Source organism: Platalea leucorodia, assembly GCF_965183815.1.
Source record: "Platalea leucorodia genome assembly, chromosome: 8".
NCBI lineage: Eukaryota > Metazoa > Chordata > Aves > Pelecaniformes > Threskiornithidae > Platalea > Platalea leucorodia.
In genome coordinates this window covers 57,543,377-57,561,450 of record NC_138830.1, presented here as the reverse complement: position 1 = coordinate 57,561,450, position 18,074 = coordinate 57,543,377, and the positions used below count along the sequence as shown (strand labels likewise).

General features: G+C 46.0%; 2 protein-coding genes across 9 annotated transcripts in view; both read right to left on the bottom strand.

The window, feature by feature from the left end:
- PHLPP2 (PH domain and leucine rich repeat protein phosphatase 2) overlaps positions 1–8,906 on the bottom strand; it is a 36,743-nt gene extending 27,837 nt beyond the window's left edge. The window contains exons 1-2 of one of the 4 annotated variants that reach the window (XM_082320776.1): positions 8,757–8,906; positions 8,051–8,295 (exon numbers count right to left, since the gene is read on the bottom strand). In XM_082320776.1, coding sequence (XP_082176902.1) covers positions 8,051–8,295; positions 8,757–8,888 — 377 coding nt within the window. In that variant the 5' untranslated portion in view covers positions 8,889–8,906. Of the gene's footprint in view, positions 1–2,489; positions 3,439–8,050; positions 8,296–8,756 lie in introns of those variants that run through there. The other 3 variants (XM_082320774.1, XM_082320775.1, XM_082320773.1) reach the window with 3 other exon arrangements.
- Positions 8,907–11,064: 2,158 nt separating this feature from the next.
- Positions 11,065–18,074, bottom strand: part of AP1G1 (adaptor related protein complex 1 subunit gamma 1) — a 54,063-nt gene continuing 47,053 nt past the window's right edge. For all 5 annotated transcript variants that reach the window (XM_082319696.1, XM_082319694.1, XM_082319695.1 and 2 more), the window contains 2 exons: positions 17,094–17,192; positions 11,065–14,803 (listed from right to left, as the gene is read on the bottom strand). In XM_082319696.1, the coding sequence (XP_082175822.1) occupies positions 14,702–14,803; positions 17,094–17,192 (201 nt within the window). In that variant the 3' untranslated portion in view covers positions 11,065–14,701. The remainder of the gene's footprint in view (positions 14,804–17,093; positions 17,193–18,074) is intronic.

The following is an 18,074-nucleotide window of genomic DNA, read 5'->3' as shown; positions in this document are numbered from 1 at the left end:
TACAGAGACTTCTTGGTTCTACTGAACAGTATTTATATTCCTAGATCAAACCTGCTGTCGACTATTTGGCACATTCACTCATATCCCTTCGATCCACGAGTCCTCCTGAATTGCACTTTTTGGAAGTTATAGCCTCCTTCCTCTCCTCCTTAGTACTTAGTACACTTGGTTTTTACATAAATATATTCAACGATATTGAGAAGCAGTGTCTTCCAGAGAATACTGCATGCTAAACCATCTAGATCAACCTGTTGCACTGACTTCTCAGTACTCATCACTCCCTCCATCTATGCCTTCCCACGTTGTTACCTTTCTTTTAGCCGCAGATTATTAACAGAGCAACCAAACAGTGCAAATTTACCTTTCTTCATTCAAGACATGCACTAACCCCTCATCCAAAAAAAATGCTTCCAGTGAATAACAGTTTCCAGTTTGTAAGTTATCAGCCAATGAGTTTTACTGGTTTGTGCATTGCTTTTCCACCAACGACGTCAGAACACAGAATGGTTTGGGTGGGAAGGGACCTTTAAAGGCCATCTAGCCCAACTCTCCTGCAACGAGCAGGGACATCTTCAACCAGATCAGGTTGCTCAGAGCCCCATCCAACATCACACACTGCAAGAAATGACTAATGCCTTTGGCGACCAAGCTCGACATTTCAAAGCATCAAGATCAAGTTTGTTCGGTAAGACCTGTTTTCTACTAAACTTTGTTGACTCGCATACATCATTTATACTGCATGTCTTAACGTGAAATATTTTATTACTGTATTTACCAAACCTTTCTGCTTCTTCTCAACTGAAGAACAAAAATATTTCTGATTCTTTTTAATGATTATATTATAGTAGTTCCACTATTACTGACAGCTTTACAAATGCCATCTCATAATTAAGGCAGGACTGATTTCACAAATCATGCACCATTTACAAGTACCTAGTCATCCAGACTTCCTTTGTAGTCAACAGGACACACCTCAAGAAGTAAAATGACCTCAGGTATTTCGAGCATGTACACTGCAACTCTTTCACTTCACACATAGGACCTCTGGATCAGAAACAGGATTACTCTCAAAGTTATGGTCCAAAACAACAAAGTTTCTAGCCCGAAAAGACAATGTAGTTGATACACAGCTGATCCAGAAAACCAGTTCTTACCGCTCCACGTTTGCTAAGCCTGATTAGGGCAACTTTGCTCACCTTCCTTTTTGTTTAACACGGAAATACATCAACTTGCTAGCCAGAAGGGTGTATATGAAATAACGCCCTTCCTCTCACCTCAGAAATTGTCTCTTGGAGCTTCTACTGACTAATAAACTGATGTCGGCCTTGCAGACTCTAGTGTCTAGTCAGCCCTAAATATAATCAGAAAGTTATTGGCAAATTTCAATCCATAAATAGGCTTTATTTAACAGATAAAGAAGGAAAACCTTGATCTGTATCTTCAAATCCACCCAAAGGATCACACCCTGACAGAGCTGGTTTGCTTGGAAATCTGTTCTTATTCCTTCCTTGATTAGGCTAGTAGGATTTAAATTTTAGTTTATGAAATATCAGCTGCCTTAACCAGTAGAAAGCATTGTTTATTCATACCAGTGTCCGTCACCAGTCATAACTTTTAGTTGATTTTTAGGAGTTATCCTAATTTTGTGAAGCTTCCAATATGACTAAAAGCAACATCAGAGATAGCAATTTGATATGTACTGTAAGTATACTCAAAGGTCATACAGGAGAATAATATTCACGCATCAATTTAAAGTTCAAGATGTAATCAGGTGACTGTCAGCAATGCATGCCATTGCTGCTGCTGCTGGTTTGTTGCGGTTTTTTTGTGGTGATGCTTTTTTTAAATAGAAAAAACATTTGGAAAACTGCCTTTTCTTTCCACCCCTTCTTTAAACCAGTAAAGAAAAGGAAATAAAGAGCTAGCCAGTGTAGTTTAATGCAAATTCAGATAAATTTCAGCAGAAAGCACAATCCCTCTCCTTCCCACCCTCCCCAGGCCTAACTATTCTCTTCTGGTATCCAAATCAGATGCTATGACACACATGTATGACAAAGAGACAGTTTCTGCCATGTTGCCAATTATTTTAATGCCTTTTTTGAAGAAAAAAATTTTGTGAAAGCCAAATTCACATAAACTTTGCACAACAAATTTAGCAAATGCTCAGAATCCACGTAATGCCAAATCACTGAGCTCAGATGATTACTAGTGTTCAACTTGCCACCAATGCAGTACAGATATTTCTATCCCGTTACACTGACTAGAAAGAGAGTTTAATCTCCATGGCAAGTACGGCGTTAAATCATACAAAACAGTAATGCAAGTATTTAAGACTTTAAATACATGCTTTTTTCCAAAGTCAGTCCATCCATTAGCACTAGTAAAACAGAAATCAGATTTCTGAACCTTTTTTTTTTTTTTTTTAATCTTTTTTATCACCGACTCAATGTAGTTGGAACAAGCCTCTGGAGTGATCATCAACCACCTACAGCTGGTTGTCCAGGACCTCGTCCAGTTTGGTTTTCAATATCTCGAAGGAGACTCCACAGCCTCCCTGGGCAACCTGGGCCAGTGCTCCGTCACCCTCACAGTGAAAAAGGGTTTCCTGATGTTCAGAGGGAACCCCCTGTGTTTCAGTTTGTCCCCATCGCCTCTGGTCCTCTCCCTGGGCACCACTGAAAAACGCCTGGCTCCATCGTCTTCATCTTTTTCCATCAGGTATTTATATACATTGATAAGATTCCCAAGCCTTCTCCTCTCTAGGCTGAACAGCCCCAGCTCTCTCAGACGAAAGATGCCTCAAGTCTCTTAAACATCGTAGCGGTTCTTTCCTGGACTCGTTCCAGTGAGTCCTTGCCTCTCTTGTACTCCCAGAACCGGACACAGCACTCCCGGTGTGGCCTCACCGGTGCCAGCAGAGGGGAAGGATCACCTCCCTGGGCCCGCTGGCAACACTCCTCCTAATGCAGCCCAGGTTGCTGCTGGCCTTCTTTACCGCAAGGGCACATTGCTGGCTCACGGGCAGCTTGTTGCTCACCGGGATGCCCAGCTCCTTCTCCACAAAGCTGCTTTCCAGCTAGTCAGCCCCCAGTGCATACTGATCCCTGCAGTTGTTCCTCCCCAGGTGCAGGACTTGGCTTTTCACTTTGTTGAACTTCATGAAGTTCCTCTCTACCTGTCCAGGTTTAGTTGCGTCAAATTTTAACGTCAAGACCACATGGAAGTTACCTGGTACCATTTCATGTGTCTTAGAAGCAGAACCCAAGTTTGACTCAGTATCACAAAAAGTGTAACTTGCCTCTGTAATTGGGATGACTTCACTCTTGATGATGCCATCCACTTTATATCTTCAATGACATGAGAAGTCTTCTGAAATAATTTGGAGAGCCTATAAGCAAGGACCAGATCCCATGTTTTCCAAAATAAAATAGAAAATAGCTTCCAAAACAAACAAACAAACAAACAAGTAAAAAAAGAAAACAGCAGTTCAGAGTGGAAATTCAAACTGTGCTGATAATCTGCACCACCACCAATCACTCTGACACTGCTCATCTTCTTGGAACTCCTGGAAAAAGATCCTAGTCCAGCTAAGAGAGAGCTCCCTGTACAATCAGTATGAAAAGCTGATTTATAAAATGCTTTTTCTTTCCCTGCTTTGCAAGATGGACAGGGGACAAGAGATTGGTTCAAAAGAGCATAATGCCATCAATGCTCCTCTCTTTGCAGAGACTTCTTCAGTTCAAATGCAGGCTCTCAGTCTTTTTTAGGACCTTCTGTCGAGATCTAGAAGCTTAGAGCCAAGGACTTCTATGAATCTGTAATTGAGGTTCACATTATCACTGCATTTTTTTTTTTGCTACAGATAGCACTGAACATGACACCGAACTTTCAAAAGAGCTTTCTGAGGTAATCTTGGAAATGACAAACCTGCGTATCCATCTCCTATAACAGGCAAGCTACTAGAAACTGGAATAAATAATAGATTGCACTGAACAATGCTGACTTCCAACACAGTAAACCCTGATGTATTCTACACCCTTCAGTGCAGAATCCAAGAAGAATATGAGAGATTTGACTGGATCTCAAAACACCTTGCCCAAGTTTCTTTTGACTACCCCTACACTCCAATCCTTCTGCTATTAAAGCCTTATGCTTGCCAGAAACAGCTTTTCCAGCATGTGACCCATGGCCATAAACGCTTGAATGTCACTCACAAAAAGAACACTTCAAGTAGTCTGCATCTAGATTTCCTAGGGAAAAAAAAAACCAAAACACTCAAACATTACAATTTGGTTTTGCAAGTATGCACTGAACAATATACTTCTTGCGCATCAGAATTCAGGAAGAACCTTAATACAGGAAAGGGATAAGCACTTTTCATATGACACAAATTAAATCATAGTTCTACAGGTTGCTCAATACTCTCTGAGGTACAGTACTGTGGTTTACCCTCCTGAAAAAGCTGGATACTCTATCCCACCATACTTGCCCCTTCTGGAGATGAGATCTAATTTTTTAAATTATTTTTATTCTTCTCATCTTTCACTTCAGCAAGAATTACTGCTGCAGGGTTTCAAAATGCTAATTTGAAAACCCCTTAATTTTCTTTCTTGTCCACATAAATCAAACTGATATGCTTCTTGCAGATATCAAACACAATGCCCTCAGTTTTGTTTCTTTTCTAAAAAAGCCATGTACAACAGGAACATTGGCAGTAATATCTATTCAAGCCTAATCCCCTAACAAATGTATCTCTCTTGCCATAGTGCCATTCCTATCTGAAAACCAACCAAGAGAGTGGTCTCTACTATCGCACCAGCTAGGCTTGCTTGCCACCGGCTGGAAGACAAAAGCCTTGCCAAAAGTTAAGCCTTCTGAATTCTTCAAGTTGTCTGCAAAATGCCACAAGTTGTTCAAAGTTCACTACCTGGCAAAAGAGTCTGAGTTGACAGAAAAATCTACACCTAAAAAGCCACATGTACGGAGGCGGCAATGACTGACCACTCCGCCGGTGAGGCATGGCTTGGTGTTACACATTTCAAGTGTGAAGACCCAGTGGGAAGGGTGTGCGACTCCCAGCCCGCCTCCGAGCTACTCTTCTGGCACGAGCCGTACGCCGGGTCTGTGGCCCAGGAAACACCAGCGCAGGTCCAGGCGGTCAGCTACCACCACTCACGAGTCCAGCACAGGGCGTTGTAAATACAGCCACGAACAAACCAGCTTGTTAACAGACCATATTCAAACCAGGGAAGGGAGCAATTCACTGAATGCCTTTGGAGACGTTCTGGAGACCTGACGGAATGGATCACTGGTCCGAGTTCTTGTCAAGAGCCATGTGATTCACTAACAAAATCTAGCACAGGCCAGGAAAGGGAAAACCAAAACCAGTACCTGGAACAGCAGTTTCTATATGGGATTTCTTTACTAACACGATCAAGGCTGACAGGTTCCAGAGGCAATAGTTAAAGCTTGAGGTAGACAAATATGCTTTCCCTTTGAGAGAAAGCAATGCGGTGTGAAACCCAAACTGGCATGTGATCACATTAGAAATGTAAAAATTCATCTTGTAGCCAGTGCAATACACACTGAATGCTAGCGCACATGGAGAACGCCCTGGCTGTCACAGCTGCTGCTGTTTGACACAAACGGCCCATTATATCCACATCAGTACCACGTACTGGACGCTTCCAGCAGTCAGAGAAGCAGCTCTGTTAGGTGAAGGTGCAAAGGGTAAGGAAACAGAAAAGCCAACAAAAAGTAGCAACAGTTCCACAACTCCTGCTGCAACCGTGGCTCTTCTTCGTAAGCAACAGTCAAGTTTTCAGATCTCTGGAGTTCAAATTTTTCTTGTGAGGGGTGTCCAGACCAAAGAAGGTATCCGTGCTATTTTTGTTTAATCCTCCCCGCTCCGCAAGAAGGTATAATTTCTGAATATGAAAGGATGCTAACATAAGAAAGGTTTCTAGCTAGAACTCCTCTAAAGATCCTTGAGGTGCACTGTGGAGAAGAAAGTTCTGACAGAAACTGACTCCCCAGTACACGGACTTGAAAGGGAAATGCAGAATGATCACAAGGACACCACTGAATATTTAAAGCGAACACACAAAAAAGGTTTCTGTTATTCTTCCATTTACTGTCCAGTTTTCAGTGTTATGAGTCAGGTGCCAAATCAATCTTTGCCATACCCAGCTTCTGAAAGAAAGTCACCTACTGATATTAAAAGGGTGAAGAATTCAGAAGTTGTTTGGGAGACAAACGTACCTATAGCAAAATGCAATCAGATGCTGAACAGAGTAATTTGTATCTGCAAACGCATTATATTAAAGTCATCAGCAAACTTTGTTCAAGGGAGGAATTACCTCAACAGGGCACGGGGATATCTCGCGCATTCTGTCACCTTCCTGGGGACAAGCGAGCAGGTACCATTCAGACCTGCCTGCTGTCACTGACAGGCAGTACTGAAGCAATACTGGTAACTCCCAGTTCTCTGCTGAGAGCACCCCCGTGGGAAGTCATTCGGGGATCTCTTCTGTGGCAAATACAGTCTGAGAGTTACAAGGAACAGACACGCTGTAATCAATCAAGATCCCCTCATGAAATTTAAGACAAAGCTTGACAAAGTGCCAGACGCACCAAGAGGCAACAAGAGCGGGAAGTAAACATTTACAACTCAGTACTTGCTTCCAAAACACTGGTAGCAGGACCAATTTGCTAATCCAGCACAAAGCCTGCCACAAATCAGAGACAGGCACGGCTACCTAGCATGAGAAGAGAGACAGATATTTAAAAGAATTCAAACACAAAAGCCATTTCAAGAGCTAAAAAAAATTCAAAACGTTCCTCTCTGAACACATCTACAAGCCTTACCTAGCCTTTTTCAGGATCTGCAGTAAAGGGTCTGCTCTTCTTTCTAAATGCTGGGAAATCTGCACACTGTTAGGGTCCAAACCAAGCCAATCTCCTTATAAATTCTTCAAGCAACGAATGGAGATTTTCAGCTGCCTCGATTCATTCGAGTATCCGTCGATCCTTATACAGTATTTCTAACTCACCTGCCCCTGGTTCCGATAACCCAGGCCGGGCAAGGCAAACAGGTCTAAATAACTTTTTTCAAGAGCCAGTTTTAACCACATCCTATTCTCTGCATCTCTTGCCACAAGCACTCCCTCCCTCTCCCTGATCAAACACATGCCACGTTTTTAAAATTCGGACACATGCAACTTAGGACTTTCGTTTCACTATCAAAAAACCAGCTACGAGTCCTGTTCAGCGTGCGTTGTCTCTACTGCTTAGCCTTCAAGCAAGGAGTCCACAGCAATTTTTTTTTACCCTGAGAACAGGGGTGGCAACTTCATAACTGAGTCTTAAGTCCAAAAGAATCAATGCAAAGTCTAAATTCTAACAAACCTAATGGCAGCTTGTAAACCTCGAGTAGTCCATAATACATCCACAGCATAAAGTTCATGCACATTAAACCCTGAGCTGTCTATTGTCAGCCTAAATTGACGGCAGGCATAAAATGTATAATCTGATACTTAAACCTTCTTTATATAACCCTCACTACACTATCTTTCTGTCTACCTTTAATTATTTACCTGGCAGCTCTTCTTAGCAAAAAAATTACTAACACATAAATATTACATGACATAACCGTGACAGTACCTTACACATTTCACTGACTCAGAATAACTGTTTACAGCTTCTTAAATGGCTTAAGTTTTCTGGATGCTAAAATGTCCGTAACAGAGAACGTAATAAAGGAGTACGGGAACAGCAGCCTCTACCTACAAAACGAGGACACACTTCTGGCTGGAGCACCAGCCGAACCCTCCCAGCTAAAACACCTATGGCTTAACTAAGAGATGCGTAAAAGGCGCACCACTACTTTGTTGTGATGAACGGCGTTACTCCAGGCCGTACCTGACTGCCGCCTACCGCCCCGGTCCGTTTCACGCCTGCCCTGCTACCGTCGGTGGGCACAGAGCGAAGGGGGCCCTGCAAGACCGAAGCAAGTGCTTCTCGGGCAGATTTATCCTTTCTCAGCCCTCACCTCACCAGGTCTCCGTGAAGTTGCAAAAAGAGGTTTTTCCTCCCTTCTCCATCGCATATCTCAGACGCCGGGGTGTCCACCGTACAGAGGACCAAGCGCAAGTCTGAAGACGCAGCGGCGGCAGCATCTCTTCCATAAACATAGACGCAGCCTCGTCCGGCGTCCCCCTTCAGCCAGTCCCTCTCCCGGGAACCAAACCGGCTCCTGTTCAAACAGCTCCTGCTCCCGTTGCGCTTCACGTTTCTCTGCAAGGCAGCGCAAACCCCGGCGTCAGCGGCTGCCTCCGAGTCGAGTCCGCAGCTGCCCGCCCTCCTCCCCCGCGGGCCGCAGCCGACCGGTCCCCCGGCCCCGCCGGCCCCTCTGCACAGGCCGCAGGCGCGGCCGGGCCCGGGGGAGAGCCCCGCCGCTCGGCTCGGCTGGGCTGGGGGCTCCCGCGCCGCCGGCGCCGCCTCGGGACTGCTCGCCGTGAGCCGGCGGGAGCCCCAGGGGCACCGGCCGCGCCGGGCCGGACAGACGGCCGGGCCGGACAGACGGCCGGGCCGCCCCGCTCGGACGCGGGCACGGAAAGACCCCGGCCCGGCCCGGCCGTCCCGCCAAGGTCGAGGCGGGCGGCGCCCCAGGCGCGGCGCCGAGCTGCCGCGGCGGCCCCGCGGCGCCGCCTCGCCCCCGCCGCGCCGAGCGGCGCGGGCCCCGCTCCGCTCCTCACCTTCAGCACCCGGATGCCGCCGCGAGGCCCGGCCCGGCCCCCCCGCGCGCCGCCCGGCGCCGCCGCCTCCTCCTCCTCGGGCTCCGGCGTCTCCCTGGGCCCGGGCCCCGGCCCCGGCCCGGCCTCCCCCATCGCCGGCCGGACGCCGAGACCCCGGGCGGCGGCGGCGGCGGCGGCCCCGCCCCGGCTCCGCGCAGGCCCCGCCCCGGAAGCGCGCGGGCTTCCGCCGCCCGGCGGCCGCTCGCCCCGGCGCGGCGGGGTCAGGGCCTGCGGCGGCCGCGGCCGGCGACAGCGGAGGGCTCCGGGGAGCGCGGCCGAGCCGCGTTATGGCGCCTGCCCCAGCCCTCGGCCCTCAGGGCGGGGCCGGGCTGGAGCCGTCCCGGGAGGCTGGAGCCAGGCGGCGCCGCGGCGGAGCGGGTATTCACGGAATGTCGTCGGTGCGAGTCCGCAGCTGCTTCCCGCGGAGCGTACGGTGTAAACTACTCGCTAACCCGACGAGGAAAGAACCACCTTGCCTGCGTACTCTACAGCTGCCCTATCGCACCATGTCCTTCGCTGGCCTCCGTCGCCTCCGTGGCCATCACCTCCCCGGGCTGGGGCTCCGCAGCAGAGCATCCGAGCATCGCCCGCCGCCGCTGCTGCGCGGGGCATCGCGTCAGCTCCGGCAGCCTCAACCGCTGCCTGCTAATAACTGCCATCATCGCCGTGCCGTTCACCAGAATTTGATTAACGCTTTAAGCCAGCTCCTGCTCATGCCTGAACAGGATCAAGCATGTTAAAAACAAAACAAAAGCCTCCCGCCTTCCCTGTAATCACCAATGGTTCCAAACTTTAATACACTTTAGCCTGTCATCATCGTATTTCTTTTTTGCTACACTAATTCCTGGTCTTATTTCAGAGTTAAGTCCAGAGATGCTTTCCAAATTCTCACCGTTGCTATTATTACTGTGCCAAACACTTCCAATTCTATTACATGTTTCCTTTAAACATTTCCCGCCTTCTTCCCGGTCTCTCGGAGCATTTTGCTGTACGGCATCGCAGATCCGCTGCCACGCACGCGTCCCGTACGCAGCCCGGTGCGGCGCTCCCCGGGCTCGCCCGCGCGCAGGAGGAGCGCCGAGGGAAAGCCTCCCAGTGCTCTGCCCTGCTCGAGGCCCAGGGCCCGAGGCGACGGACCTGACCGCCGCCACGCAAACGGGCAGTTTCCGATGCCCTTTCCGAATTCTCTGGTGTCTGGAGGGCTCTCCTATTTAAAACCATGAACTGACAGACAAACCGTCTTACCTGCAAGGTTAAAAGTGCTCCCTGGCACTTCGTATTAATTCATGTCATTAAACCAAGGTGGTCACAGGAAAGGCCACCTAGCTCTTAACGCTTCCAGACTACGCACACAAGCTGAGAAGACTTTAAATCAAATTTTCATTGGGCTTTCCCTACAGAAAGGCAGGATTACAACGCACTTCTAGCTACAGCTTTGCAGTTCTGTAACTACTTTGCCTCAAGAGAATTTCCATAAAGGAAGAACACATGGCAATACTGAGGAGATTGTACTTTGCAGAGAGAAGTGCAATTATGTGTTAGAAAACACACGAAAAGTTATCTAATAAAGTGTCACTGTGACTAGAAAACGCAAGAACGAACCTTACAGCAGGCACATGCATTGCTTTAGCGGACAACGAGATCACAACAATCCGTGTCCCAGAGGCACGTGGAGTATGAAAGGGGGCTTTTTAATCAGCACGGGAATCGTAACCAACTCCAAGGGGCAGGCTGCAAACACCAGGGAAAAATTTCTGGGTGTTCAGATCTCATCACACCTTTCCAGCAGCCGGACAAGCATTGCTGCCAGTAGCTGACAAGCTTCAGTTGAACTGTTTTAAGCGTTTTGTAATTGTCTACTCATTACGCTCTCCGAAATTTCCTGGAAAGTTTTTCCAAATTCTGCCCTTATTATCTCACATCATCTGACCTTGTCACGGCCAAACGTTAAGAATCAGCAAGTCCTATCCCACTGTACTTGCAAAAAGCAACAAGGCACAGTTTTAAATCATTGAATATTGACTCATTTTATTAGTCACTTCATAATTTGTTTCAACCAAAAGACAATACACACAGCAGAAGTCTAATGCATCCCATGTAAATGTTTACATCCGTTATGCTCCTCGCTCACCTAAGACTCAGCATTTAAGTGTTTCACACCTCAAAAATAGGTCTGCAGAAGTTTGAATGCCACCAGGCTCCCTGCTCGAATGGCATGTTTTTACTTTAAATTTGGTTGGGTTTGTTGGGGTTTTGTTTTGAGTTTGGCTTTTTTTTTTTTTTTTTTTTTTTACTATACTGTCAAAGAGGTGGGATGCGGCTCTATGTAAAATGTAAATTACAACATCAGGAAAGAAAAAGGAATATACAGGAATAGAGTGAAAGTTCAAGAGGGAAGCAGTCCAGTAGCTCTTTCCCTCACAGCCCCCAAGTAGAAAATGAACACATAGAAAGCGCACCAGCAGATCTAAAAAAAAGCCATCTTTGCTGCTCCATCTCGCAGCTCGTACCAGCCTTGGGGAAGGCACCAAGTCACCTTTCCCAGCTGTTTCAGCATGTTCTGAGTTATATATCCAAGGTACTGTATAGGTGGCAGTCCCCTCACTGCTATTGCTTCAAAAGGTTGTTCAAGGCCATATTTTATCCCATCAACACCTGGACAAAGTCGAATCTTAGGACCTTCCCATGTCTTCTCCCCCTTCAGGCCCATGATGGCCACTATTCTTTCCGTCATTTTTTGACTCGGAATACATTCACTTGAAAAGACAGACATTCAATCTCTCTCAGCTCCAAAGTCTCCAATGCAGATATTGGTAAGATTAGCCATGACGTCTGTATCTTGCTCCCTTTATATTCCCCTTACTGAAGCAAGGAAAATGTTGACCAGACCGGTAAGAATTGTTGCATTCAACTGGTGGAAAAAAGACTCACCCTATCCTCAAAGTGCCTCAGATGTGGACATGCGAGTACTCTCCAGTGAGAAAACAAAGCAGCAGCACAGAGCTTAAGAGATGTACGTAGGGGTCAGGAGCAAGCAATGGTATCTAGTGTAGAAGATACGGCAATTTGTGAAACCTGGCCTTCCTTCTGGCGTAAGGTTAGTACCCCGTCCCTTAGCAAGGGGAAGGGAAAGAGCTCCAAGGATAACAGGAACATTCGGCTGCTACAAAGGAGTGCTTCACAGCCAAGGGACGGCTTCAAGCAAAACGCATTTCAGGCACACACACCACCTCCTTCAGCTCGACTCAGAGATATACGACAAAGCACCTGTTTCCCAAAACACAAGCACTGTGCAAGGGTGGCTGCAGGAGCTAAGAACACAGTAGGAATTTACCCTACAAGCTTACCAGACAGAGACCAACAGTAAAACCCAGCTGTTCCAGGGGACAGAAAACAAGTGCAACAAAAGGGACAAGATAAGCTGTTCCCAGCTATGCTGCAACAAACTGGCCGGGTGAGAGACCATTTACTTCTTTCTCCCCATCTAGTCTCCTGCACCAGCGCTCTTTCTCAGCAAAAACAAACGAACGGAGACGGAGGCGTGCCAGCTCTCAGTACAAGGGACCATGTACAATTCCGCGAGGAGAATGGGAGAGCTTATGGGGTGTTCGGGAGCTAAGGACTTTCCATTAGCTTTGTATCTGGGACACCCTCAGAGCTCACTGGAGTCTAGATTTAACATGCTCAGCTTTCAAGACTACAGAGTTTGAGCTAGTGGGGTGGTGAATAGTCACAAATGCAGTGAAAGCAACAAAGGTAAATGCCCAGCACCTAGAAATGGACTTCGATTCAGCCATTTTCTGCAAGTCTGCCTGCTTCGTGATGCTTCTAGCTGAAGCGCAGTATCTGTCTCACCACTGACAGCCAAGAATGACCCTGCCACAACCCAGAGTTACTTTTAAGGAAATCATACATCATTCTTCTAGATTTTATAACCCCATGCTGATGCCATTTCCAGTAGAATAGTAAAGCTCTTTGCTAATCCAAAGGCCCAAACCTGTTTGATCAATAAGGCAGCAAAAATGCCCTCCAAAAGAAGCTAAATTTATTCCACTACACAGACCAACACTTAAGTCAGTGACAGTCAGTCCTACGGTATATTACTTAATGCAGTTAAAACCAAAGCAGACTGAACAACCTTTAGTGGCCTCCTGCTCCCAATTCAAGGGCAGAACAGGTCTTCAATTTTCTAAGTACACTGTGCACCACTCTTGCAGTGTTTTTGGCAAGGACTTGAGCCTAGTGGAAGCACATTTGCAGATGCAAAAAGCTGTGTCTAAGCCTGCCATGAGTGCAGTGAACGATCACGATCTGGAAAGCCCTATAACAGAAATAAAGCAGATGTGCCATCCGTTTCCTTTGAGAAAGCACTGGGTTGGAAGCTGGAGTACCTTCAGCTTACCAGCACACTCATGGATGAAGACCTAAGATATATCCTCCCTTCTCCCTCCCTGAAGAGTGCTGAACATCTGAATAGTTTTGTCACACCGTGTTTTATGTCATATACATCGCCTCCATGAGAATTCACAGAACTCTACTACCTCGACAACAGTTCACACTAGGAAGCATAACTGAACACAGCTTTCTGTAAGCTTAGGAGAGTACTGGAGCTCACATCTTTGGATCCGAACACTCAAATGACTGGCTTCCATTCAAAAACCAGTTTAGTTACTTTCAGTCTGAACCTGACTAGCACACTTCTCTGAAAGGGGAGCAAGGAGCAAACTACAAGGATCAATTAAGTAACAAAATGGGAAAAGGTCTCTTTAAACCGCATGGTCTTTATTTCAGTGCCAATATTACAGATACAACACAAATATCCCAGTCAGAAGTAACTCAAATGGAATCCAGGGGGTCTACTGTAGGCTCTGGAAATCAAATTGGGGAGAAGGTCTGGAATAACTGGGAAGAGCAACTTTGCAGCATAGTCTCTGATGAGTCTCCCAGCAGGAACAGAGTCCTCAAAGACTGATCTACAAAATTGAATGTGTCTTTTCTACCCATAAACCACAACTAATGGGTTAAAAGGCTTTGAAACTGTCTGTGGTAGAAAACCAGCTGCTCCTTGGATCTCTACATCTCTCATACATCACCACACTTTCTGGGGAAGGTACAGAAGACCATCTGTGAATCTGCATGGCTGTAGCTATTGATGGAAAGAAAGAAAATTCAAGTGTAAAGTCTTCATTTCCAAGTACAGCACCAAAGCAATTTTATCAGGTCTCACCAGCACCTCTTTTCCTGCACTGTCCCAGGCTTGCAGATAACTCCCAAGACCTAACTTGCTCTCGGCATGTATCACATAACTCAGAGGTGGGTGTATACAATAATGCACTGAATAGGCCATAAGAAGCCTCCAGCCCCTTCAGACATTGGGGATACGAGAAGAAAGAGGCAGGGCAGCCTGACATTCCCCAAGTCCCCAATCTGAGCCCCATGTGAAAGTGCCTGAAGGAATCCAGCTAGTAATGAATGACAACACGCCTTGCCCACCCCAGGGGAAAAAGACAGCAGAAAGAAGGGGCAGCTGTTCACTTGCTGCAGAGAGAAGAAAGTTTCCCTGCTAGAAATTCCAGACTTCTCTTCCAACCAGGCTGTGTTGCTTTGCGGAGGGGCCGGGGGGGAGGGTAGGGGAGAAGGGAATGTTGCTTCTGGCTGTGAATGCATGTGTGAGGGAGTGCACAGTAGCCTCCACAAGCCGCCAGCCTCATCAGCGGAGGAGAGGAGATTAGTCTTAACAGATATGCTTCAAAGTCAGCAATCACTTCAGGAAAATTCCTCCTCATCAGCAGGTCTCATCTGTTCCCCATGCCCATGGTGCAGTTTGGGGGATTGCCAAGGATCACAACCTTCTTCCCAGAGTTCTTTTGATTGGGTGGGGTGAGAATAAGAATGGTGCCAGAGCCTCACTGCCAAGACTGAGGGGGGAAGTTGTTGACTTCTGCTAGATCCTGCATTGCTGAGCCCTTGTGATTATATGTCAACTTGATCCTCATACGTAGTTGTTGCTACAAGAGAAAAGGGAAAAAAAAAAAAGCACAAAACAAATTCAGGTCTTCATTAAAGGTCAGCGAATTTCCCCACATCCAGCTCCCCTCCCTTACCCCATGAATACAAAACACGGACCCTTCCTCACCGCCAGAGCTTGCTGGAAGGATGTGCAGGGTAAGCTATGACACTGTAGATAAATGCTTAATCTGGTAGGACGCTGATTCGTCACTGTAGTTCTTAGATCAGGTAGAAGCCCTCCGAAAAGCTATAGCACAGCTTCTACCCACATTTCTCTGCACTGGCCCTGCTCTCACAAGCACTGAAGTCCTTAAATACAAAAATAACTGCCTTGAAATCCCAGTTAACAATGGAAGAAAGCAGGAGGCAGATCTGGACTCTGCTGCTCTGCACTTACGCTCACAGGGAGAGGTGCCATTTCCCATACTAGCTGTTCACTCAAAGCAGCGGTCTGGAAACTTCAAGTATTGCATAGCTCAGTAGCACTATGAAGGAAATAGCCTAAGAAAGACTGGAAACAGAGTCTCTAAGAACATTTCCTCTTGCTGTGAGTAAACGATGGAATAGCTCAGAAGCTGTTTTGCACTGTCATTTGGCTGTCATCCAGATACTAGGTGGCCCCTAATAATAGCTAGAGCACAGCATGCTCCAGCCAGGTTCCCTGTTTTACTCACTCTCAAAAAACACTCGTTTCCCAAAAATCCTAAAAGGAAAAGCAAAAAGTTGGCTATTTCTGGCTCTTTTGCCCATACCTACAGGGAAATATGCAAAAGGTAGAGCAGAGGGAGGAAAGGAGGACAATGACTGCTCCGACCAGCCTCAGGATAAAGAAGCTATGCTTTATCACTAATAGATCAATATAACTCAGTGTCAGTTTTTGCTATATTTGGTGTTGGTTTGGGAAACTGGCCATCAGTTTCAATCCAGCATAATGACAGTCCACATCCAGGTGAACAGACTTTTTTACAACACTGACAAGACAAACAGCTACCTCCTAAATAGCAAGGCTGTTCCAAGGTTGCCTCCCTCAGAGTATTCCAGGCAACTACACTATCTCATGGGCAGGGTTCTCGCAAAGCTTTCAGGCAGTAGCAATCTAAAGGACAGCAGGAGATGCACAAATGCCTGAAGTGGAAGAGTTACAAAACAGTGGGCAAGAGAAGAGGGTAGTTAAATACTATTTTGCACCTTCAGAACATTCTGAAGTGTTCATAGGAGTTCTGGTGTTCCAACAAGAAAGCATCCCACCATCTAGGTGTATTTCACCTTGTGGGGCCCATCTGAGGTGGATATGTTGTGACTTCTCGCACCTTACAGGAAAACTCCTAAACCCTCCCAAGTTCAGAAAATAACTTTCACGGTGATCTTTGAAAGGTGCTCTACAGCACCACAGAGAAATTCCTATCTGATGTATGCAAGACAAAGAGAATAATTAGTCTTCTGCCTTAATACATGCAGAGGGGAGCATACTACATGGAGATAAGGGGAGATGCATGGAAGCCACAAAAACTATGCACTAGAAGACAGCCATTTCAGTGAAATCTTGGGCTGAGATTTGAGAAATTTTCTGATTTGCACATCAGTCTAGCAGCAACACTTAACATGCAGAGCAGTACATAACTGTTAACCTATGAAAAACTTAAGATGTCTTAAATTCTTAAAGATGTTTAAGGTCTTAAGGGTGTCCCACAAAGGAAGAAATAACTGATCTTAATTTTATTTTTCTTTCTGATGCCATCTGAATCCTTGCAAAGCCTCTTAAGGAGGACACGTGGGCCACACCCCTCCCTCCCCTCAAGTCTGTTGTATCCCAGTCTTGAAGCCTGTCTCTGAAGACTGTAAAACAAATGGAATTACGATTAAATCACACCTAAAGATTCTTTCCATCACTACACTCATCACATTAAAAACAAATGACACCACCTGAGAAAACAGACAATTTTGTTAAGATTATGGATCAAGCTATTTTTTGCGTAACAAACATTTCAAGTAATGCTGCTGCAGATAGCAAGAACGAATGTTAAATATATTTATATGGCAAGATGCTTGCCTTTCAGACATCACTTTTACAACACAAACAGCAGGTTGAGCTCCTCTAGAAAGGCCATCTAGGACCTCCTGTCTTTTTCATAACTTTTTCCCAACTCTAACCAAAATGACTGTCATTAAAAACACATCATTCACTACCATCACTCCCTCTCTCTCATCAGAGATGCATTCCTAACCAACTGCCACTAAATGCGTGATTCCAAGACAGTATCTTTAGTAACTGTTCTCAGAATCACTCACCTTTTGTGGATTCAGGACTTTAATGACCTGTGTGATGGTCCCCGAGTTAAATGCAGGGATGACACTGCTGCTGGGAGACAGGAGCTGCAGCTGGAATGTCTGAAGAAAGGGCAAAGAGAAAACAATTTGATGCTTAATCAAGTAAGAAAATAAAGTGATTTGTTTGCACTGAGAGAAAGCAAGGAAAATTAAGAGTTGAGTTCCTGGCCCTGACAGTATATGTATAGCCACGATAAAGTCAAATAATCAGTTCTTCAATTCCCTATCTGCAAAGAACAATAGTCACTGGCCCACCTGCTTTCTACACAAGTAAGATCCAGGTAGCACAAATACCAGGGGGTGAGGGCTTACTGTAGCATACCAAGATCAGCAGTGACGCATCGTTTCAAGTGTCACACGCAGAGGAACAGTCAAGACTCCTCAGCACACCTGTAACTTCAGGAAGCCCATTCTTTCCCTAATTCCTTCCTACGGCAGGTATGAAACCTCTCCGAATTAAAAGTTAGAGCATTACTAATTCCTAGAAGTGAAACTCCCAGAAGTGAATGTATTTTCCCAAACTTGAAGAACATTCCAATCACACCCTGCTTAAATGGTCTGCTCCACTATAGACTAGGCAATATCTGTCTCCCATATTTTGTGCTGCAGCTAAGTGCATGGGGAGGCAATTCACTGCTTAAAGGAGGACCATCACTAATCACCATGTGGGGACTCATTCAAACTTTTATAAGCAGCTAATAGCTTCAAAAGATTTTTTTTCATGTATTCATAGCTGCAAAGAACATGGTATATTTCTTAGAAACTAAGAATAAAGGGAAAGATTAGTGTCTTCACTTTTTTTTTTTTTGACCCAGTATTTTTCTGCATGTGGTTTAGCAACCTTCCTAGAAAGTGGTGATTTTAAAACAAGATTTTGTCCAAGCAGAAGTAGACCAATCTGATAGGAACCGGTGTTCTATTGCATTTATAACATTTACTTTC